The 24,906-nt window shown below is 39.5% G+C and overlaps 1 protein-coding gene across 1 annotated transcript in view; it reads right to left on the bottom strand.

Moving 5' to 3' along the window:
* Positions 1-8,594: 8,594 nt before the first annotated feature.
* The window catches only part of DNAJC15 (DnaJ heat shock protein family (Hsp40) member C15), a 68,289-nt gene continuing 51,977 nt past the window's right edge, over positions 8,595-24,906 (bottom strand). Inside the window, exon 6 of the mRNA XM_069068687.1 lies at positions 8,595-8,731. Within this exon, the coding sequence (XP_068924788.1) occupies positions 8,661-8,731 (71 nt within the window). The 3' untranslated portion in view covers positions 8,595-8,660. The remainder of the gene's footprint in view (positions 8,732-24,906) is intronic.

Here is a 24,906-nt window from a genome sequence, read left to right as displayed (position 1 = left end):
TATGCTCAATGAATGTAGCAGAATTGCAGTAGCTCAAAGGAAATGTGAGATATACAAATTCAGAACATCTCCACTCTGAATTTTCATGTGGACTATTTGTGCCTGACCTATGGTAGAGCATTCCAGGCCTCTATGGGTCCAATCAGCTACAGTCAGATACAATCTACCTTGTCTCCAACATAGTAATGTCATTTTGGTCTTCTTTGAGAACGGACAACAACCATTTTTCCTATATGTACAACATTTTGTATATGTTTGCATGTTGTCTCCGTCATAAGATTGTAAGCTCCTTGAGGGAAGGGACTCTCTTTTGACTCTTTTTGTATCCTTAGATACACATGGTAGACTGGCTGGCACATAGTAGACTCCTAACAAATCCTTGTGATTGATTGATTCTGCAGGGCTCTTCAGGGAAGTCCACATTGCTAATCAAAGGTAATTTGGGGGAGAGATTGGCACCAGCAGGAGGTAGTGGGCAGTAGATAGTGCTTGAGTTAAGCTTTGAAAGTAGTTAGCAATTCTAAAAGATAGAGATAAAAAGTGCATCCCAGGCATGGGGACAGAGAGCCTGTGCAAACATATAAGAGCTGGGAGGTAGAATGACCAACAGTAAGACCAGTTGGGCTGGACTGAAGAGTGTGTGAAGGGGAGGAATGTATAATAGGACTGGAAGGGTAGGTGGAGGCCAGGTCATGAAGGACTTTAAATTCCACAAGGAAGAGTTTCTCTTTGATGCTGGCACCTAGAGGTGTTATAAAATGCCTTCTAGAGGTATTAGGGAACTACAGGATTTTATTGAGCAGGAGAATATCATTGTCAGACCTGTAATTTAGGAAAATCACTTTGGCACCTCTGTGGAGTTTAGATTGGAGAGGGGAGCGATCTGAGGCTTGGCAGTCACTTAGGAGGACATTTCAATAGTCTAGGCGAGATGTGATAAGGGTCTGAATTGGAGCGGTGTCTGTGTGAAAGCAATAGACCTGAGAGATGCTACAGAAATAGAAATGATAAAGCAACTTTTTGAGTACAGAGGATGAGAGAGGGAGAGTGAAGAGTTGAGAACGGCTCTGAGATTGTGAACTCCAGTTACTAGGAGGAAAGTAATGTATCCTTGACACAAACCAGCAAGTTTATACAAGAGGTGCAGGTTTGGGGGGAAAGATGGAGTTCTATTTTGATGTGCTGAGTTTGAGACTTACTAAGGGGGCAGTCAGGGCTGGAGTCAGGAAGACTCATCTTCCTGAGTTCAAATCTGGCTTCAGACACTTCCTAGCTGTGTGACCCTGGGTAGGTCACTTCACCCTGTTTGCCTCAGTTTCCTTGGCTATGAAGTGATCTGGAGAAGGAAATGGCAAACTGCTCCAGTATCTTTGTCAAGAAAACCCCAAATGGGGGCGGCCAGGTGGCTCAGCGAGTAAGAGCACCGGCTCCAGTGTCGGGATGACCTGGATCAAATCCGGGCTCAGATACTCAGCACCACACCCAGAAATAATAACTGGCCGTGTAACCTTGAGCAAGTTACTTAACCCCGATTGCTTTAAAAAAAAAAAAACCCCAAATGGGGTCACAAAGAGTTAGTCACAACTGGAACAACACCCATAGGACATCCAGTTGGAAATGTGTAAATTTGGCAGTTGGTGATGCCAAAAGAATGGAAAAGATTGTATGTAGCCCCCGCCTCCCTCTCTTCCCACCTTCCCTGGCCCCCAAGACATTAGTATTCTGGCCCATAGATATTCTTTCTCAGTTCTATAAAATTTTTATAACAATAGTCTATTCAGGCACTGAGGGTATCCTTGGCAAAAAATATTAGAAGCAAATAGGCATCCTCTTGCAAGACAATTTTCTACAGCAGATCAAACTGACTAAAAGGTGTTGAGAATATTAGATCCTGTTGTATCTATTGTTTTTCTGATTTAAAAAATATATGTGTATTATATGTCTGTGCAGACACACATATGTACACACCTACAAACATACATATGTACACACGCACATACATACATACATATATAATTTCTTAGAACAAAATGCTGCCTGGAAGGCTATACCCAGGAGAGGTTTTTTCATCACATATATGTTAAAACTATAAGAGACTGACAGCTATATCTATTGAAAAACTTTATTCAACAATCTGCTAAGAATAGATTGACAAGTAAAGGTGCATAAATATTTAAGGTGCTTGCTGGTGTCATGCACTATGACTTATTCCTATATAGCAGCAAGATTCCAGTTGAAATTAGAGGCAGCTAGGGGCGGCTAGGTGGCGCAGTGAATAGAGCACTGATCCTGGAACCAGGAGGTTCTTAGTTCAAATCTGGCCTCAGACACTTAACACAAAACTAGCCCTGTGACCTTGGGCAAGTCACTTAACCCCAATTGCCCTGCCTTCCCCCAAAAAGCCAAAAAAAAAAAAAGAAAAAGAAATTAGAGGTAGCTAGGTGGCACAGGAGAGGGGAAGACCCAAGTTCAAATCCAGCATTAGACACTTACTATCTGCGTGACCCTGGGCAAATCACTACTGTTTGCCTCAGTTTTCTTAAATCTAAAATGGGAATCATAACACCTATCTCCCATGGTTGTTGTGAAGATTGAACGAGATATTTGTAAAGTTCTTAGAATAACGTCTGGCACATAGTAGGCTTGTTCCTTTCCCCTTCCCTATCTTCCTCTAAACAAAAAGATGGCAAGGTTTTTCACATGCTCTTATTTATAGATGGTGTTGTGCTAACTACATGGAGGCCCCAGAACACAGCAAACTGCCCTAGGGAAAACCTCTGCCGTGTAGAAGCTATTGGTCTAATCAGGGGAGGCAGTGTGATAGAGTGGACAGAATATTGGATTTGAAATCAGAGGGGCCTGGGTTCTAATCCTGCCTTTGCAACTTCCTACCTTTGGGACAATGGGCAAATTACTTTACTTTGCTAAAAAATGAGGGAGTTGGATTTAGATGATTTTTTGAAGGACTCTTCTGTTTCCAACTCCATATTTCCACACTGGTAATTTTGTTTTTGTTTTTGTAAGGGATGAAAAAACTGCATCCTTCCCAGACTATAACATAGAACTATGTCAAATTAAAATCTGTCAAATTAGTCCATTAGTGTATTTGGTGGTGCAATGCACTTGGAGTAAGGAAGACTTGAGTTCAAAGACACTTACTGGTAGTGTAACCCCAGACAAGTCCCTTAACCTGACTCAGTTTCCTCATCTGTAAATGGCAGTAGTAACAGCACCTAGTTCTCCAGCTTCATTCACTTTGTGCTTTTTTTGACTTCACCATGGTCCCCTCCCACCAAGTACTCCCCCACCGCACTTCTTGGAGTTGTCCGCGTTCCCTAGATTGTAAGTCCCGTGAGGGCAGGGATTTTTTTTTCTTGTATCTGAGTTACTAGTAGGAAAGTGGAGGACAATAAAGAAGGTGCTTTATAAATGTTTGTTGACAACTGAGGGTTGTTGTGACAGTCAAATGAGATAATATTTGCAAAGAACTTTGCAAATATTAAAGCACTTATATAAATATTAGCTATTGTTTTTATTATTATTATTATTGTGTCCTGGAAAGGTAAAGAATGATCTGGCAAAGGAATTGAGTAACAGTAGATTAGACTATACAATACTTTCAAATCCAAAATTGCTTACTGTTCTTTTGCAAACATCTCTTTAAAACCAATAACCTCCATTTTACGTCTCTGAATCATAGGACACTATGATCTCAGAAGAATTAAGATTACAACTAACACAAAAGTTAATTGGAAGGGGAAAAACCCTATATCACGTGCATAAGTAGGCTTGTTACCAATGACAGAAGTGACACACGTAGGGGTGTAAAAGGAAGTGATCCAGTTATCCAGCAAGACAAAAACACAACTAACATGAACAACATGGCAGTACGCTTGTACCCCAAAGATATACAAAGCAAAAAAGATGGCATCTGGTGGCTTGGGTAGATCCCATATGCTAGACTAATGGAAAACACAGATAGGAATTATATGAAAGCATGGACAAGTTGAGGACTGTATCAGTGGAAGAAATATCCACATGGAGGAAATAAGAGCCTGTCATCAAGAATCACAAGTCACTCATGCGTGGTACTCAGAGGCTATATAATTAAATACTGCCCCTTCACACATGAAATTTTTTGCTTCTCTAAGTCTCTCAGACTTTCCTTATAGAGTCTAATATGCGAATCTTGAGTCAGTTTATCTGTTTTCCACATTCTGCTGCTTTAAAGGGTTGCAAAGAGTGTGTAGTTCTTCTAGAAAGAAGAAATGGGACCCATTGATGAGAGAGAGGAGGGAGGAGAAAGAAGGGACAAACAGCATAAATGGCTTGAGGTGATGAGAAGTTTGGAATAGCCAGAGTGTGGAGTGCAATAGAGACTCAATAAGGGGATAAAGAAAAGATTCCCTTATAGCAGTGAGGCTGCAGTTGAAATTAGGAAAAACTGAAGTACATCCAGTTGGCATAGCTGTGTTATTTGCTCTAACGGTGTTCAGCCACACACAAGAAGGAATGGAGAGGGTTGCTGATGGTGTTTGGCAAAGCGTGAGTGGTGACAGGATAGGGGGGGCAAGAGATTTAATGGTGGAGGACAGCGTGAAGTTGGACTGGTGAGCTCTAGGGTCTAGATATCAAAAGGAAGAAAGGGAAGTCAGAGCAGGGGTGATGGACTGATGTAAGGAGCAGGGAGATATCCAGTAACAGGCTGCAGTGATGACAAAGGGCCATCATAGCACAGGGTCTTTGGCGGCCATCTAGACCAAATGTCTCATTTTATAGAAGAAATTGAGAATAAAGGGAGGTTAGCTTTGAACTCAGGTATTCCTGAGGCCAGGACCAGTATGCCACCTAACTCCCTTTATATAGAGCTATAAGATTTTCAAAGTACTTTATACATGTTTCTCTTCTGATTCTTCCAACAACTTCATTGACTTGCCCCTTAAAAATATCCAGGACTTTCCACTGAACCACCCATCTGACTTAAGTGGTAGAGAAGGGGGTCAAAAGACCAGAAGAGGAAGTTGCCTTGAAACAGTTTCTAGATACCTGCGGGCAAACTATAATTTTTAAATTCCCAGTAAAGCTGCTTGATCCTTCCCTTTCTTTCTCCAAATTCTGCCACCTCCCTCCCCAAAAGGTTTAATAGGAATGACTGGAAAAATGGAAAGATCTAAGTTATCGTCAGAGACGAATTTCAGAGTTCTAGGTCAAGGAGGCTGAACAGTTCTGGGTGATGGTGAAATCAAGGTAACCCTTGTGTATGGCGAAGATGGGTCTAAGGTGCTGATTGTGAGTGGTAATGAAGCTAAAGACTAGTGAGACCAGGGTATTTTTAGGGAATATCAACACATTCATTGATGTTCCCAAGAGCAAAGGCAGGGGTTAGGGTGCATAGGTAGACTGTGAGCCAGGTAGGTGGCTAAACTCCGTAAGAAAGGAGAATGGTGAAGAAGCTATTTTGGGGCAGACTCCAAAGGACAGAGGGATGAATGATGGCCATAAGGCAGCGTGTGTAATTCATAGAGTATTGACAGAGTGAAAATTACCTGACTGGCTACTGGCTTCCTTGAAGTCCCAACTAAAAGCTCATCCTTCTACGGGGAGCTTTTCCCAACCCTCAATTCCAGTGGCTCTAAACTTTTTTAATGATTACCTATTCATCTCCTACACAGCATGTTTATATGTATTTGTTTGCTGCCTCCCTAAGGGCAGGAGCTGTCTTTGGCCTCTTTTTGCACACCAATGCTTAGCACAGGGTTTGGCACACAGTAGGTGCTTAATATTTTTTTACTGATTGACTGAACTTGAATTCCATCTTAGCCAATTACTAGCTTCATGACCCCGGGGAAGTTGTGTCAGTTTCTTCATTTGTAAATCGAGGGGAGGTTGACTTGATGGTCTCTAAGGCCTCTTGCAACTCTGAATCTATGACCCTATGATATAGCTTACTCCTCCTTTTCCTGATCTAGAGTGTTGGAGGGCAAAGAAGGTGCACCCAATGACCATGGATGGCATCTCTTGAAAATGCCATCTTCCCATGAATGCAAGAGGATGGAAGGAACTTGAGAGGAAGCAGTCTAAAGTAAATAAAAGCTTGATAATAATCCAACAGAGTTCCAAAGAGTGCAATGGAAGGCATTGGCTAAGAAGGCCTGAGGGATAAGGCTGATTTAGGACGACAAAGTGGTAGCAATGGAAAGGAGTATTCATATAGGTAGCCTGTAATACTGAATCTCAGCTGTTTGGAGAGGAGGGAGTCTGCTAGATTTAGGATGGTTGATTTTTTTTTCACCTCCACAAATCAGCGACAATACTAACCCTAAGGCCCCACTTGGTGGTAAAAGTTAGACAGGCAATGTTAATTTTCTCACCTTCTTGTGTGGCAGGAATTGGGTACACATGGTTGGAAGCCTGGTGTCTAGGGTCTAAATGGTAATGCAGAACTTAGATTGTTGACTTTCTCACTCTTCCCCATAACCAACTAAAGTTCTGGATGGGTAGTAAAGGCGGGCTGCAGTGATGGCTGGATTTCTTCACCCTCTCTATTGTCGAGAATCCAGTCCAGGACTGGAACCAAGTGTTAGATGGGCATGCCTAATGGGTATAGAGACCTGACCACTGCTTTCCTACTTGTCCCTGTGCTCATGAATAAATGCATGAAAAAGCATTCATTATTATATGTGTAGCGCATAAGGGTAGAGTATAGAAATTAAGAGGGCAGTTCTGTTCTCGAGGAGCTTACCATTGTAACTGGGGAACAACGCAGAGATCAGCTGAGGGACAGATGGCAAGGCCAAAGAATGCTTGGGGTACACTGGATTGGGTGTCCTGCCATATGGGGAGCCTGAAGTGGACACGTCCATCACCACTGGGAAAGTACACCACAAGGTTGGACTAGGGCAGGTATTCTGGATTCCCTTCAGTAAGTGGAGATGGGGGTCAGTGGTCAGTTAGGGATAAAAAGAGAGGGGACATTGGCAGAAAAACAGAGTGGGCTCTGGGTGGCCTGGGTTGGGAGAAGGTAACCCCACTTATCTACCTCTATCTGGGATGCTCCAAGATCCATGGATTGGATCTCTTGTAAGACTATAATGGGGCTGCTAGGTAGCACAGTGAATAGAGCACCAGTCCTAGAGTCAGGAGGACCTGAGTTCAAATCCAGCCTCAGACATTTTTTTTTTTTGGAGTGGGGGAAGGTAGGGCAATTGGGGTTAAGTAACCTGCCCAAGGTCACATGGCTAGTTTTTTGTGGTAAGTGTTTGAGGCCGGATTTGAACTCAGGACCTCCTGACTCCAGGGCTGGTGCTCTATTCACTATGCCACCTAGCCACCCCTGGCCTTAGACATTTAACCTATACTAGCTCTGTGATCTTGGGCAAGTCACTTAACCCCAACTTCCCTGCCTTCACCCCTCCAAAAAGGCAAAAAAAAAAACCAACCTATAATGATGTTCTCCATACCTACAACATCCCACCTCCTCCTCTTTCAGTGCTAAAATCCTACACCTGATCCTGCCAATATCTGATGATTTTTCCTCACTCAGACCTCTAATGCACTTATGCATTATTCTGAATTGTGATTTTTGTGTTGTATATCCCTATTACAGTGCCAAGAAAGGAGCACAGAAAGCCCAATGATCAGAGGAACTGTGGCCCATGTGGTTTGGTTGTTTTCAGTCACATCCAACTCTTCTTTGTGACCCCATTTGGGCTTTTCTTGGCAAAGGTACTGGAGTAGTTTGCTATTTTCTTCTCCAGTTCACTTTATAGATGAAAAAACTGAGGCAAACAGGTTAAGTGACTTACCCAGGTAATGTCTGAAGATAGATCTGAATTCAGGAAGATGAGTCTTTCTGACTCCAGGCCCAGCACTCTGTCCGCTGCGCCTTCTTGTCCTACGGTCCATGTACTCTCTGTATCTCCCCCAGGTCTTACGTACAGTACCGGACATATAATTATGGAAAACTGAATTGAACTGAATTCTATTAAGTTCTAGACTGAATTCTATATTGGCAAGATGGCTTAGTCAATTAACACAAATTTAACTCTGTTCTCATCCCACACCATTATTTTGCCTGATTTTGGTAGAATCTTCCTTTTGTAGAAGATAATATAGATGCTGCAATAAAAATAAGAATTTAATAAGTGCATGAGAATTATAAATTGGCATGAGAAAAAAAAATGGAAAAAACCACTTCCAGCCCTGGGGTGGGCAACAAATGGGAAGAGGAAAACCACCAGAAATGCTTTTCAGCACATTCAGCCCTGTCTACACAGCCCATGAAATCCATGTTAATTAAGTGTACACAAGGTCTGCCTGCAGAAGAACGCAAAACTTCCACATGGCAAATGACCATCAGTCTCATTAATTTGCAGCCATACAATTTATATCAGAAACATCTAGGTATCACTATACATGTGTGGACAATGAAAGAAATATTATGGCTTTTTATTTCAAGGTGATTAAAAAAAAATGAAAGTTATTAAAAATAAGTATATTCATATTTTATTTTCAAATTGATCAAGAACAGAATAATGAGTCTGTTCTGTGGTCAAGTCATATATATGCAGAAATTAGAAAGCAACTGGCATAGCTCCATTTTGCAGAACTTTATTACATTTTTCCAAAGTTCCACTTTCCATTACAGTAGTCCTTGAGCATCACTGTTTGGTGCTGGATTCTAGCAAGTCTTTCGCTTCATTTATTTTGGTTGCTAAATAAGGAGATCCACCTGAGAGGACAAAGAAAAACAAATGAATTAAAATATACTTCATTATGACAGATTTTTTCAAAGACCCAAATTTAGAAAAACACTCCTAATTATAATTCTCTCATTTTTTCTTATGCATTCATCCTCTGACAAATTGTTTCACAAGCTGACTAAATATCAAAACAGCATAAATTAAACTTGTATAGGGAAGCGCCACTGACAACCAATAATCAAAGACTTAGCCACTATGAAAAAAAACACTGAAAAAAGTTGTAATCTGGAATAATTTGAAAAGTGCACATACAAAAACAAACAAACTAGCTATGTAACCTTGGGCAAGTTACTTAACCCCAACTGCCCTCCAAAAGGAAAAAAAAAAAAGAAAAGAAAGGCACACACAGATTTCACCAGGCAGACATTTATGAGACTTTAAAAAATTCACAAGGAGAGCTCTTCTTTCTCAGCTTATTTTTAAAAAGTAAGAATAACTGTATAAGACTAAGAGTTATTCCCCAACAGCTAAGGGATCAAAGATGACCAATAAATAGTTTGCAAAAGAACTGCACACTACTGGATAAACAGCCAAGTGACAGAATATTCGGGCAAATAAAATACGTGTGAGGGTCCACCTCACACCCAGCAAACTGAGGAAGATAGGAAAAGATGGAAATTGACATTGCTGGAGCAATTACCAGGACATGGGTACACTAATACGCCACTGGTGGACTTGTGCACTGGCCCAGCAATGAGGAAAGAGATCTGGAATCATTCTTTCAAAGGTGACTAAAATGTCCCTTTTCCTAGAGATACCACTGTTAGCCACATACTTACGTCAAGCAGGAAAAAAACAGAGAATAGTCTCACAGGAGCACATTTTGTGGTATTAAAATAACTGGAAACAAAGTAGGTAATTGTGGAATGGTGAAACAAATTTTGGTACATGAATGCAGTGGAACATAACTGTAATAGTGCTGATGCGGATGTGAATTGGTTCAGCCACTCTGTAATTTGGAACTATGCCCCAAAAGTTGCTACACCGTACACAGTTGCTAACCCAGGGATACCACTAATAGGCCTATACCCCAAAGATCTCAAAAAGGAAAAAAAAAAAGAATCCACATGCACAAAAATACTTATAGCAGCTCTTTTTGGAGTAGCAAAGAACCAGAAACTAAACAAGTAACCACCAAGTGGAGAACAGTTGAACAAATTATGCTCTCTTTATGACAGCAAGGTGGCACAGTGGATGACGGCACCTGGGACTTGGGTTCAAAGCTTGCCTGAGATACCTGCTAGATGTGTGACCCTATGTGTGGCTTAGTATCCTAAATTGTAAAATTGAACCTGCCACACAGTTCTGAGGATCAAATGGGTTTTCAAAGTAAAGAGCTTTGCAAACCTTAAGGCATTATCCAGATGCTAACAATGATGATGATGGTAAATGGAATGGAATACTATTATGCCACAGAAATGACTAAACAGACAGTTTCAATGAAACCAAACTGTATGAACTTGGGCAGGATGAAGTGAGCAGAATAAGGGGAACAATTTAAATGATAACAATACTGGAAAACGACTTTGAAAGCCTCAAGAACTCTGACCAACACAATGATAAGCCATTAATTCAGAGGACAAATGATAAAGGATGCTAACTACCTCCTGACAGAGGTGATGGACCCAGGGTACAGAGTGAGAAATAATCTTGTGCATGTGGCCAATGTGTGAACTTGTTTTGTTTGACTATGAATATTTGATACCAGAGTTTTGGTTTTCTTTTCTTCTTCAATGGTGGGAAAGCAGGGGTAGGGGGGATAGAAAATTAATTTCTGTTCATTAAAAAAACCCTTATTTTAAAAAGAACATTACTGTGCCATAATAAACAATGAATATGAAGAATTCAGAGAAACATGGGAAACCTTACATAAAGTAATACAGGGTATAGTACACTGAGGAAAACAATACATCAGTGTAAAGGGAAAGGACAACAAAATGAAGCTGAATAAATTACAATGACAGCGGCCTGGGAGAAGAGTTGAGAAAATATACCTCCCTCCTTTCACTTCAGAGGTGGGGAACTATGGGTAAGAAATAGTGTATATTCTGTCAAACTCAACTGATGTATTGACTGGTTTTGCTGATATGTTTTTATTCTTTTGCTTGTTTAATCTTTGTTACAAGCAATGGCTTGCTGGGTAGGGAGAGAAAGAACTGTATCTGAAAATGACAAAAGGCACTGATAATAATAAAAACATTTTTAAAAGAAAAAAAGGGTATCCATTTGCTCGGGAAGATGTCTGTCTGGTTGACAAGAGGACACTGACAGATCCTTTCAAGGACTTTTCAAACCTTATGACACTTATGAAAACAGTAGTCATTCCCTTTAGGAAAGCCATTAGAGAACAGCTGTGTAGTCCTTAGCTCCAAAAACAAATTCATAGGCTCAAAGAGGTGTGTGCATTGTTGACGATAGTAATAAAAGTACGCACAGAAAGGCTCACTGTCCTATGAAATGACACTTGCAGATAGCTGCAGAATTTAGACATAGGTCTGTGCCCTAAAATGAAAGGAGGCCAGACCTTCTTTAGTGTTCTTTTATACAATGATATCTCTCTTGAGCAATAATAAAGCAAGGAAAACTGAGGTGAACTTTTTGATATGGAACTGCTATAAATGATAAACGGAGCCTATCTTGCTTCTGATTTAACACAAAAATAACCAGCCCCCAAATGTCATATTAAAGCTACTTAAAACATGGGAGGCCTTCTAACTTCAAATCTTCACTGCTTAATTGCTCTACCTAATAACCGATTACAGCCTTTTTGTGTTGATTTTTTCATTCCCCACCCACCTTGAGTCGTCGAAAATATCATCAAGTTTCTACCAGTAGCTCACCACACACTCAAATACATCTAGACGTCATTTGCAAAAATATTTCTTGTTTCTTTCCTAATAGGAATGCGTGCTCAGGATGGCTCTTTCATAGACACTGGTTCTTATGAATGAAAAATGAAGGAGACAGAAGGAAGAGAAAAATGACAGCTCTACAAGCTTGGGGTTCGGATGGGTGGAGAGGAAAATGTTGGAAGTAGTTATATTTAGCCTTCTGCCCTTGAGGACTCCACCGACATTTTCATATCAAGATCTGAATCACTGTAAACACTCATTACTGAATATATCATATAGTGTCAAACCATGTCCTTGAATACACAATGAGGGTTCCTAATAAAGTCAATGAAAATCTTACAGATGTGCTCGGGAACACAAAATTTAAAGAAAGGTTCTGTGGGGCAGGGGGAAGGAGACTTCAAATAGGATATAATTCTTGGAACTTAAGTAGTTTAAAACCTTTATAGTGATGGGCCAGTGCCAAACATTAAATGGGCATGTTATAAATAATATATGAGGTGAACTTTTGAAATATTCTATTAATTCATGCACACAAAATCCTGGATGGTTAAACAGTAAATTGTGATCTGATAGAAAAACTAAGGCACAGAGGGCTAGATACCTTGCCAAATGTCAATGAGCTGATCTCCCACCAAGAAAATATTTCAATTCCATGCAATTCAATACAACAAACATTGTTAATATGCCTACCATGTTCTAGGCACTGTGCTAGGTGGTAGGGACACCAAGCCAAATCAGAAACAGCCCCCATCATTAGGGCTTTCACATTTTACTGAAAGGAAACAAGACTACAAACAGGTAAAGGTAAAATATAAGATTATTTCCAGAGTGCCAACACTAACAAAGTGGGGGAAGTCAGGAGAGGCTTCCTTGAAGAAGTAGCACTTGATTGAGGCTCAAAGGGAGGGAGAGAATTCCAAGGGAGGAGAGGGGGAAGAAGAGAAGAACATTCTGAGGCACAGGAGATAGTATGTGCAGCAAAATCATAGAATGGGGACAGACACTGAAGGCTGTATATAGGGAATAAACAGCAAATGGGTCAGTTTTCCTGGAACACAAATATGGGGAAATAATGTGAAATCAATCTAGAAAGATAGGAGGGAGCCAGACTGTGGAAGGTGCTAAATCTTGAGCAAGGTGTTAATATTCTTGAGCAAGGAAGTAAAATGGTCAGATCTAATTCTTTGGAATATCATTTTGGCAGCTGTGTGGAATATGAATTGGAGAAGAGAGAAAATAGAAGCAGTGAGACCAACTGCAGTAGTCCAAGCAAGAGATGGTGAGAGGGGAGGCCAGGTGGCTCAGCGAGTAAGAGCACCGGTTCCAGTGTTGGGACGACCTGGAGATCGAATCCCGGGCTCAGACACTCAGCACCACACCCAGAAATAACTGGCCGTGTAACCTTGAACAAGTTACTTAACCCCAATTGCTTTTTTTAAAAAAAAAAAGAGAGATGGTGAGGGCCTGAAATAGGCTGGTGGCTGTGTGAATTAAAACAAATAAGTGTAAGACACGCTGAATCTAAGACTGGAGCATGAGGGACTGAGGGATGAAGATACTCTAATGTTGATGAGAAGAATGGGAGGAGGCTTCATGGTGGAATGGATAGGGGCCAGAACTTGGAGTCAGGAAGATCTGGCTTCAAATCTTTTCTACCTTGGGTAATCATTAGCTGTGTGTCCCTTGGAAAAAAAAATCACACAACCTCTCCAGCTAGAGCTAAGTTTCCTCCTCTGTAAAATGAGTAAGTTGTGCTGGATGACTTTTGGAGAACTTGCCAACTCTCCTTCTAGGATACAATGGTGCCCTTGGCAGAAAGGGGAAAGTTCAAAGGAAAGGTAGAGAAGGAGGTTTGGGGGGAGAGATGAGATTTGTTTTGGACACACTGAGTGTGAGCCTCTGGGATCTATATGAGGAGATGACTAAAAGGCAGCTGTTAACATGGGACTGGATTTCTGGGGAGAGCTGTGAAATTCTGTGAGCTATCTGCATGAAGAGAACAACTAAATCCGTGGGGCTGATAAATCACAGAGATGGCGAGGGTGGGCGGAGAAGAGAAGAGGGTCCAGGACAGAGCCGAGGGGTACAGGTAGGAAGGAAATGAGGAGAGAGAAATGTCATGAAGGCCCAGGGAGAGTCCAAGAAGAGGGAGTAGTCAACACTGTCAAATGCACGATGCAAGAAAGAAAGCTGAAAAATGGCCATGGTTTTAGGCAAGGGTTGGTATCACTGAATGGCAAATGAAATCTGATTAACTGCAATGACTAATCTTGATCCGGGAAGACAGATGACCACATCTGTCTTTACTTCCCTCCTCTCCATAAAGAATTAAGAGACAACAGATGAAGAAGGTTGCATGAGCTGTCAGACAGGCTCTTTTTTTGTTTTCTCTCTTAACATTTTCCTTTATTAAAAGGAAGGCTCAGTGATGGCCAGTGGTGAGGATATTGAGAAATGACTATAAGAAACAAACAGCATCAAGGATAAAAAAAATAAAGATAAGGCTAATTAAAGGCAAAGTCAGGGACAAAAGTCAAAAAAGAGATTATGAGAAACCCTAATTCTAGGAGCTTTTGACTTGAGGATAACAACATAAACATTCCCAGCATAACAAGGTTTATATCAAGACAACAGCAAATTATGAAAAATCATCTATATAGTACCATATGCAACATACTGATGTGTAAAGCAAAGTAGAAAACACTATTAAAAATGTTTCTGGGTAGTATTCTTTTTTGTATTCTTATTTCTTCCCTATATGAGGAGGAAAGTGGGAATGGGGACACAACCTAGAAAATAGGAAAACAATTATAGGTCAATAAATTTGACAATCTGAATTCACAACTGAATTTTGGCAAACATTTAAAGAACAATTAATCCCAATACTATATAAACTATTTGAAAAAAAAATAGGTAAAGAAGGAACCCTACCAATTCCTTTTACAACACAAATATGGTGTTGATACCTAAATCAGGAAGAACCAAAACAGAGAAAGAAAATTATAGACCAATTTCCCTAAGGAATGTTGATGCAAAAATTCTAAATAAAATACTAGCAAAGAGATTATAGCTATATATAAAAAATGTGTGTGTGTGTGTATACATATATATTATACAATATATTATACGAGGATAACACACTATGACCAGGTAGGATTTATACCAGGAATGCAAGGCTGGTTCAATATTAGGGAAACTATGAACATAATTGACCATATCAGCAAAAAAAATAACAAAAATAATATAATTATTTCAATAGATGTATCTGACAAAATACAATACCCACTGCTACTAAAAACACTAGAGAGCATAGGAATAAATGGAGCTTACCTTAAAATAAGTAATGTTTAGGGGTGGCTAGGTGGTGCAGTGAATAGAGCACCAGCCCTGGAGTCAGAAGGACCTGAGCTCAAATCCGGCCTCAGACACTTAACACAAAAACTAGCCATGTGACCTTGGGCAAGTGACTTAACCCCAACTGCCCTCCAAAAAGCAAAAAATTAAAAAAAAAAAAGTAATGTTTATCTAAAACCATCAGTAAGCATTATATGTAATAGGGATAAGCTAAAAGCCTTCCCAGTACAATCAGGGATGAAGAAAGGATGCCCATCATCACCTCTAGTATTGTACTAGAAATGTTAGCTATAGCAAAAAGAGAAGAAAAAGAAATTAAAGGAATTAGAAAAGGCAACGGGGAAACAAAACTATCACTCTGCAGCTGATATAATGCTATGCTTAGAAAATTCTAGAGAATCAAGTAAAAAACTACTTGAAATTATTAACAATTTTAACAAAGTTGCAAGATACAAAATAAATCCATATGAATCATCAGCATCTCTATATATTACAAACAGCACATTACATTCCAGTGCAAGAGACAGAAAGAGAAATTCCATCTCAAATAAATGTAGACAATATAAAACGCTTGGGAGTCTACCTGCCAAGATAAACCCAGGAAATATATGAACACAATTATAAAACACTTCACACAAATAATGTCAGATCTAAACAACCGGAAAAATATTAATTGCTCATGGGTAAACTGAGCCTATATAATAAAAATGACAATTCTACCCAAATTAATCTATTTATTCAGTGCCATACCAATTAAACTATAAAAAAATTATCTTATAGAGCTAGAAAAAATAATAACAAAATTCATCAAAAAGCTCAGGGATATCAAGGGAATAAACAAAAAAATGCGAAAGAAGGTGGTCTCGCCATACCAGATCTCAAACTGCATTATAAAGTGGTAATTATCAAAACAATCTGGTACTGGATAAGAAATAGAGTGGTAGCTTGGTGGAATAGATTAGGTACAAAGTACATTATAGTAAATGACCATAGTAATCTAGTATATGATAAATCCAAAGATTTAAGCTTTAGGAACAAAAACTCATTATTGGACAAAAGCTGCTGGAAAACTGAAAAACAGTATGGCAGAAACTAGGTACGGATGAACATCTCACATCATATACCAAGATAAGGTCAAAATGGGTAAATGATTTTCACCTAAAACGTGATACCATAAGCAAATTAAGAGACCATGGTGGGGCAGGGTGGATAGGTGGCGCAGTGAATAGAGCACTAGCCCTGGAGTCAGGAGGACCTGAGTTCAAATTCCACCTCAGACACTTAACACACTAGCCATGTAACCTTGGGCAAGTCACTTAACCCCAACTGCCCTGCCTTCCCCTCTCCAAAATAGCAAAAAAAAAAAAATTTTTTTTTAATTAATTAAAAATTAAAAAAAAAAAGAGCATGGGATAGTTTATCTGTCAGATTTATGGATGATGGAAACATTTAGAACTAAAGAAGATATAGAGAGCATTAAAAAATATAAAATAGGTCATTTTGATTATATAAAATTAAAATTTTTCGAGGAAACAAAACCAATGCAACTAAAAGCAAAAAATTGGGCGGGGGGGGCAGGATTTGCAACAAGTATCTGTAACAAAGGCCTCATCTCTCCAACATATAAAGAACTGAGTCAAATTTATAAAAATACAAGTCATTTCCCAACTGATAAATGGTCAAAGGATATCTAATCGATAGGCAGTTTTCAAAGAAATCAAAGCCATACAGGTGTGAAAAAATGTTCTAAATCAATACTGATTAGAAAATGCAAATTAAAACAACTCTGAGGCACTACCTCACACCTCTTCAGGTTGGCTAATATGACAAAAAGGGAAAATGTTCAATGTTGGAGGGGAAGTGGGGAAATGGGACCCTAATGCACACTGCTGGTAGAACTGTGAACTGATCCAACCATTCTGGAGAGCAATGTGGAACTATGCCCAAAGAGCTATACAATTGTGCATACCTTTTGACACAGCAATACCACTGCTAGGTCTATATTTCAAAGACATCCAAAAAAAGGGGAAAGGATCTATTTGTACAAAAATATTTATAGCAGCTCTTTTTGTGGTAGCTAAGAACTGGAAATGGAAGGGATGCCCATCAATTGGGGAATGAACCATGGTTTATGATTGTAATGTTATTGTGCTACCAAAAATGACAAGCAGGCAGATTTCAGAAAAACCTGGAAAAACTTACAGGAACTGATGCATAGCGAAGTGAACAAAACCAGGAGAACACAACACATAACAACACTATTGTTTAATGAAGAACTGTCAATGACTTAGCTATTCTCATCAATAAAATGATCCAAGATAATCCCAAAGGACTAATGATGAAGCATACTATCTACCTCCAGAGAAAGAACTGATATCATTTGAATACAGACTGAAGCATGATATTTTTCACTTTCTTTCGCTTTTAAAAAATTTATTTTATTCAATTCTTCTTGTACAAAATGACTAATATGGAAGCGTTTTACATAATTTCACAAGTATAACCTATATATGATTGCTTACCATCTGAGGGAAGAGGTAGGGTAGGAACAGAGACAGGTTCAGAACTTGGAACCCAAAATTTTAAATAAAAATGTTAAAATTAAAAAAAGAAAACAGGGAAAGAAAAGTGGAGCTAAAAAAGAGTAAAGAACAGAGGAGAAATAGAGAAGTATAGGACAATTAGATTTGAAACACTGAGAAATGAAAAGTGAAGAAGAAAAAAGGAGAACAGAACAACTTCAGTTGAATTCTGTGAGGTTATATACCTAAAGGGAGTGGGGGAAGAGATCAAAACAACGAGATGAGGGATTCCCACCTCTCCAGTGACGTCCTGGTGCTTCCCACTCTCCTTCCCCCGCCTCTTTCTGTCATACAGAACAAGAGACCTAGGAGGATGTGCTAGTGTAGTTTCTTAGCTTGGCTGGTAGATATACATATACACATACACACACACACTCACACACACACACACACACACACACATATTTTGCTTTTTTTTGGAGGGCAGTTGGGGTTAAGTGCCTTGCCCGAGGTCACACGGCTAGTTTTTGAGTTTTTGTGTTAAGTGTCTGAGGCCACATTTGAACTCAGGTCCCATGAGTAGAGGATTAACAATCTTGTTCAAAAGGAATGGTTTTTACGTAGATGGTACACTTATTCAACTCCCCATTTTTAGGAGGCTTAAATTCTCTCCTTACTGCAGCCTTCATCTCTGTCTGCTGGATATTGTACTGACAGCATCTCAAAACTCAACCTGTTTAAATCCATTACCTTTTCCCCAAAGCCAGGCCTTTCCGGAGTCCTCTATATTTCTTTTAATAGTATTAGCATTCATTCTTCTTGTCCCCCAGGCTCGAAACCTTCAAACAATCTTCGAGTCTTCCCATTCCCTCTCTTGGTTCTTCTTTGCATTATCCCTCAAATCTGTCTCTTTCTATTCCCATTGCCACTTCCTTCATCATAACAGAATTCAGATGTATACATTGTTTGCAAAGCACTTTCCTCACAGAACACTCTGAGGCATAATATTGTAAGCATTACCTCCAACATACAGATTAGAAAAATGAAGCTCAAGACAGGGGTTCTTAAACTTTTTTGTGTCATGGACCACTTTGGCAGGTAGTGAAGGCTTCTCAGAATAATTTAGAGGTATAAAATCAACTACGTAGGAAAACAAAAGAAACCAATTATATAGTTAAGCTTTTTTTTTAAGTTTACAGACACCCTGTTAAGAACACAGACACCCCAGTATTCTTATTGCAAATTTAGTAATCCCTCCACTACACAAACCTGCTTCTGAGTACAGCTCTATTTCAATAGTTTCCTACCTGTTTTCCTGCCTCCAAACTCTCTCCTCAAAATACTCCTATCTGACTAACTTTACTAAAGAAATATGCGTTTAATATGACATTCCCATGCCCCCAAACGTTCAATGGCCCCAAAGTCAAGTAGCAGGCTGGAAGAGTGAGCAAACTAAAAAAGAACATGGATATAAAGGCCTTGATAAACCTAACCATAAAATTAACAAATATTTAAGAATATACAGAGAATCAATGGGGAAAATAGGAAAAGAAGCCTAGCAGTACCAGAGCTGAGATTGCACTAAAAAGCTGTTAGTGGGGAAGAAACAGAAAGACTGATCAGTGAAACAGATTAGACACACAATATACACAATATACCAAACTGAACAAGACCGTAGCCTAGGGTTTGGTAAACCCCAAGATCATAGCTAATGATGCAAGAACTCATTATATGACAAGAAAACTGTTCGGAAACCTGAAAAGCAGTTGGGCAGAAATGAGGCATAGACCAACATTCCATATAATATACCAAGATAAGCTCAAAATGGGTGTGTGACTTAAATATAAACATGTTATATCATAAGCAAATTAATGGAATATGGAAGAATTAACTGTCAGATCTGTAGATATGGGAAGAATTCACTACCAAACAAGATGAAGAGGTTCACAGGAGACAAAATGGATAATTCTGACTACATAACTTTTTTTTTAACTGCATAAGCAAAACCAATGTATCTAAAATTAGAAGAAAGCAGGAAACAAAAAAAAAAATCTTTGCATCAAGTTTCTCTGATAAAGGTCTCATTTCTAAAATATATGTGGAACTGAATGAAATCTATAAGAAAACTATTCCTAAATTGACAAAGGGTCCAAGGATGTGAAGAATTGTCAGCAGAAGAAAGCAAAGCTATCAACAACCACATGAAAAAACACTCTAAGTCACTGATAATTTTAGAAATGCAAATTAAACCAACTCTGAGGTATCATCTCATATCCATTAGAATGGGCTAAAAATTTTTTTTTTAAAAAGGAAAATAACAAATTCTGGAAGAAATGTGGGGAAACTAATACTCTTATGTACCATTAGTGGAGCCATGAACTAGTCTGAACATTCTGGAAAGCAATTTGGAACTCTGTCAAAAAAGCCATTAAACTATCTATGCCTGACAACCCAGCAATACTGCTACTAAGGTCAACATCCAAAAGAGATCACAGAAAGAAGAAAAAGATTCATATGCACAAAAACATTTGTAGCAGCAATTTTTGTGGTATCAAAGAATTGGAACCTGAAAAGATGTGCATCAAACGGGGAATGGCTGAACAAGTTGTAGTATATGAACGTGATGGAATACTATTGTGCTGAAAGAAATGATGAAGGGAATGGTTTCAGAAAACTGGGAAGTTTTATGAACTGATACAAAGTGATGTAATTAGAACCAGGAGAATAATCTATAGTAAGAGCAATATTATAAAGATAATCAACTTAAAAAAAAACTCAATAACTCTAAAAACAAAATGACCCACCACAATTCCAAAGACTCATGATGAAACATGCTGTTCACCTCCAGACAGAGAACAGATAAGACTCACAATCTGAAGAATATTTTTTCTCTTTCTTTTTTGTGGCAGGAGAGACATGAATAATGTAGAAACTTTATATTTTTTTCCTTACCTTTTCAATGGAGGAGAGGGAAGGGAGAGAATTTGGAAATTTAAAAAAAAGGAGAATAAAAAAGTCCCAGTGCTTAAAAAAATAAACAAAAACAACAACAAAAACAAAGTGTCATATACAAGTAGGTACTTAATAAATGTGTCCTATTGCTAATGAATGGTGAGTTGCCATCCCATTGCCTCTTTCAATTTAATTTAAATTAATTCAATAAACATTTATTTTATCAAGTTGCCAAGCTTTCAATGAAGAAATACTGTTGTTGTTCTGTGGAGGAAACAGCTAGGTGTTAGGGATGAAGATATTTATTAATAGTATTTTTATACCACCAACAAATTATAGACAAAATGCTTTCTCACTAATTAAATTTTGCATGGAAAATGATGGCATTAGAGGTGTTAGCCAGTATGAGAAAGGATAGTCAGAGGTTTTTAAACTAATGGCACTTTAAAAATGACTATAATTTATTGATCACTGCATCTATTAGGCAAGAATACTGACCTAGAAGTAAAAAACAAAGCACTCTTTCCTCCAGACAACATTTACATCTAAGATTGTCTCAGATTTTCAATGAAAAAGCATTCATTAAGCCATTACTAGGCCCAGTTCTTGGGAAACAAACACAAAAGCAAAGACAGTCCCTGCCTTTAGGAAGCTGCGCAGTGCTTTTAGCGGCCCCCAAGTTTCCCTCTGAAGCAAAGGCCTGGCTTTAAAATAACAGGATTCTCCTAGTGATGCACAGTATGTCATAGGACAAAACTGTCCCTAAAGAAAACAAGTCCCACTGGTGCGGCACATGGGGAGCCAGAGGAAGATCTAACTTATTTCTTACCCATAGCTCCCCACCTCTGAAGTGAAAGGAGGGAGGTACATTTTCTCAACTCTTCTCCCAGGCTGACCTCTGTCATTGTAATCATTCAGTTTCATTTTATTGTCCTTTCCCCTTATACTGATGTAGTAATTGTATTGTTTTCCTCAATGTACTGTACTCTGTGTCAGTTTATGTAAGAACTTCACATCTGACTTAAGGAGGAAAGGGCCAGTCTCAGTGAAAGGCAAAGCTAACTAGGGCTGTCTATACAATAACAAGACAGGGTGCCAACAGAAATGTTTGGGGATCCTAACTGGGCTGCAATCCATGCTGGGGGAAAGATTATCCACACTGAAATCACAGCTCTATCAAAGCTAGAGTTTTGATACTTGTTGAAATCTTTTTTTTTTGGGGGGGGGGGACTTTTTTGAAGGGGGGGATGCAGGGCAATTGGGGTTAAGTGACTTGCCCAAGGTCACATGGCTAGTAAGTGTTAAGTATCTGAGGCCATATTTGAACTCAGGTCCTCCTGACTCCAGGGTTGGTGCTCTATTCACTGCACTACCTAGCCGCCCCAAGTTTTGATATTTGTACCTAAAAAATATGGAAGGGCAGATGCAAAACCTAGTAAAAAAGTATGAGAAGTGTGATGATGTGTTAGAAAGAACACAGCACATGGAAGTCAGAAGACCTTGGGTTAAGTATCAGTTTTGTCACATCCTACCCTCAATAACCTCAGAAAAAGCACTTAAATTTCCTGTGTCTCAGCTTTCTCCTGTGTAAGAGAGGGGTAACAAGACAGGTGAAGTCTGTTTCCAGTGACTAATTCTGTGGTTCTCTGATTTGATTCTATGATCCTCAAATCAAAATAGATAAAAAAAATAAAAAAAAATCTAAATAATATGCAGGCCTAGACTTTTTGTATGATCTGAGGTCTATAAGCCCTAATCATTTTCCAATTCACCGCTTTAGAATCCATTTAGCCACTCAATCCACTAGTCCATCTCTCACCATCTTTTCCAGAAGAATAATGTAAAAGATTTAATAAAATGCTTTGCTGTGATCTAAGTAAACTGTTAATGCATTCCCCTAATCTAGCAGTTTAGTAACTTACTAAGGAAATCAGGTTGGTCTGTCTGGAAAGATCTGTTTTTGATGAAGTTACACTGGCTACTAATGTTCACCATTTCCATTACTTGTTTGGTCTGTGGTTACCAAACAACTTTTGAAGTGCCCACCAGAAATCATACACTAGAGCCCCCTTAAACTTGCTAGAGGGGACCCCTACTGGGTTCCTCGGAAACCATCTAATAGGCTCCAATAGTAAAGAAATGTTTCACCTGTGTTGCTAAAAACATGCCACAGATTCCCACAGATTCAGGTCTGTTTCGCTTCAGTAGAAATAATACTAAGGCTTTGTTTCAATAAGAGGAATACTGAGAATGTTTTGCTTCGATAAGAATAATACTGAGAAAGCTTCGCCTCAATGGAAACAATGCTAACCCCTTAGAAACATATTCTGTTGCCAGCAATCACATTGTCTATAAAATTATGTCTAACAGAAAGCTCGATGCTGTCTTTTGGTCTGAGAGGCAGTCCCAGCTGGTTAATAAACACTCCTATCAAATTATAATTGGCCTAGCTGTCCTGTTATGTCTCAGTGTCCATTACACTTTAAAACCTACTTTTTGGCATTTCAATCTGTGAATCTAGGTCTCTCAAGGTACACCCTAGAAGTGCATTCAATAGCATGGAATGGTACTTTGTCAAGTTTAGCCTGTCATAAAAATTCAATTCTCCTTTCAGCATCTGACTCTAAACTGAAGGGTTTCCTGGTGTTAGGTCTCAAATATCTGTCATACGATACAGGAGAGCAATTTGAGCTTACACAGATTCAGAAATGAGGTGGGCAAATCCTCTCCCCACTTTTAGGCTCCTCTGCTGTTTTTCCAAACCCACCTCCATTTCATGAGTGATCAAAAGGATAGACATTGGTAGAACTATCAGACAGGTGATTAATATGGATTATTGATGCAATACAGTCAACATCTAGAAACATTACACATGAATTTCAGAGGCAAGTTATAGGGTATGAACTCTTGCAACAATTTTTAACACTGTTTACTTGAACCAAGCAAATATGTCAAAGAATGGTAAAAGAAAAAACAACAGCAATCAACTGCCAGGTGTGGCCGTGTAGCCCTGTAATCCTTGTTATTCAGAGCTTCATGGTATCCACATGGAGTCCAGCACCAATCTAGGTTTTCCTGACCCCAAGGCCTTCTCTCTAACCATTATACCAAGTTTGTTGCCTTCCAACATACTCCTATTTTTTTCTTGATACATATTTATTAAAATTGTATGTAACCTCATCCCCAGTGGCTATTACACAGATGCAAGAGCTATGAAGTCTGAATTCTCTCCTTCATTTAGTATTGTATTTCCTTCCTTTCCTTAACTTGAAGTAGTTTAATTAAAGGTACCTACAGGGGCGGAGTCAAGATGGCAGAGTAGAAACAGGACCTCTGCACGGCTCTGGCTCTCACCTCCTCCAATTCATGTAAAAGGTGACTCTGAAGAAACTTTGGAGCTACAGAACCCACAAAATGACACAGAGAAGCTAACCTTCCACTGAGGACAGCCTGGCAGGCCGGCAGCAAGCAGCTAGCGCAGTGCACTGGGAGCTGACCCCAGCCCTGCAGGAGTCCAAGGTTTTAGCCCCAGGGAGGGCCTGACCAGCTGCCAGCTGGAAGGACTTCAGATCACCAGCAGCCGTGCGGTTTCCAGAATTATCAACATATAGATGCTAAGGACACAGTGAGAGGTCAGTGCAGTTTGGACTTCGGGATCCAGTAGTTGGGAGTTCAGTCGGCCTCTGCCCCCAGTGGCAAGAAGCCACTCAGTCTCTGCTGCCATGTGGCAGTTTTAGCCCTGGTCTGCAGTTTGCAGGGGGACCAAGCAGCCAGTCTGAGGGGTAATCACTCTTGCTTTAACCTGCTTGGATCTGGATTGCTGTCTAGGGTGGAGGCCCTGGGGTGTGCGACCAGCTTGCCAGAGTGTGTGGAGGCTTCAGATAGGGCACCCAACTAATACCTTTGGCAGGTGAGAAAACCCCAGCGTTTGGTACAAAGCTCCCCTGTCTGGTAGCAGAGTCCTACTGTGGCAAAAAGCCCAAAAGTCAAGTAATTGAGTGGAAACATGAGCACATGAGGGAAGCAAAGTAAACAGAGCAACCCAAATTTACACTCCTATTTTGGGGACAAAAAGGATCAAAGCATGGAACAGGAGGAAGACAGTGAAGTCAGAACTCTTGCACCAAAAGCTTCCAAGAAAAATATAAGCTGGTTATAGGCCATAGAGGACCTTAAGAAGGATTTTGAAAATCAAATAAGAGAAGTGGAGGACAAATTGGGAAGAGAAATGAGAATGATGCAAGAAAATTATGAAAAGAGAGTCAACAACCTGACTAAAGAAAATAACACCTTAAAAATAGACTAACTCATATGGCAAAAGAGGCTCAAAAAGGCAATGAGGAGAAGAATGCCTTAAAAAGCCAAATTTGCCAGATGGAAAAAGAATCTCAAAAGCTCACTGAAGAGAATCATTCCTTCAGAATTAGATTGGAGCAAATGGAAGCTAGTGACTTTATGAGA

Source organism: Petaurus breviceps, unplaced genomic scaffold (genome assembly GCF_028583685.1).
Source record: "Petaurus breviceps papuanus isolate PSGF00001 unplaced genomic scaffold, PetGlider_PUasm1.0 90769, whole genome shotgun sequence".
Lineage (NCBI taxonomy): Eukaryota > Metazoa > Chordata > Mammalia > Diprotodontia > Petauridae > Petaurus > Petaurus breviceps.
The sequence above is the reverse complement of the archived record's forward strand: the minus strand, read 5'-3'. Positions and strand labels throughout refer to the sequence as shown.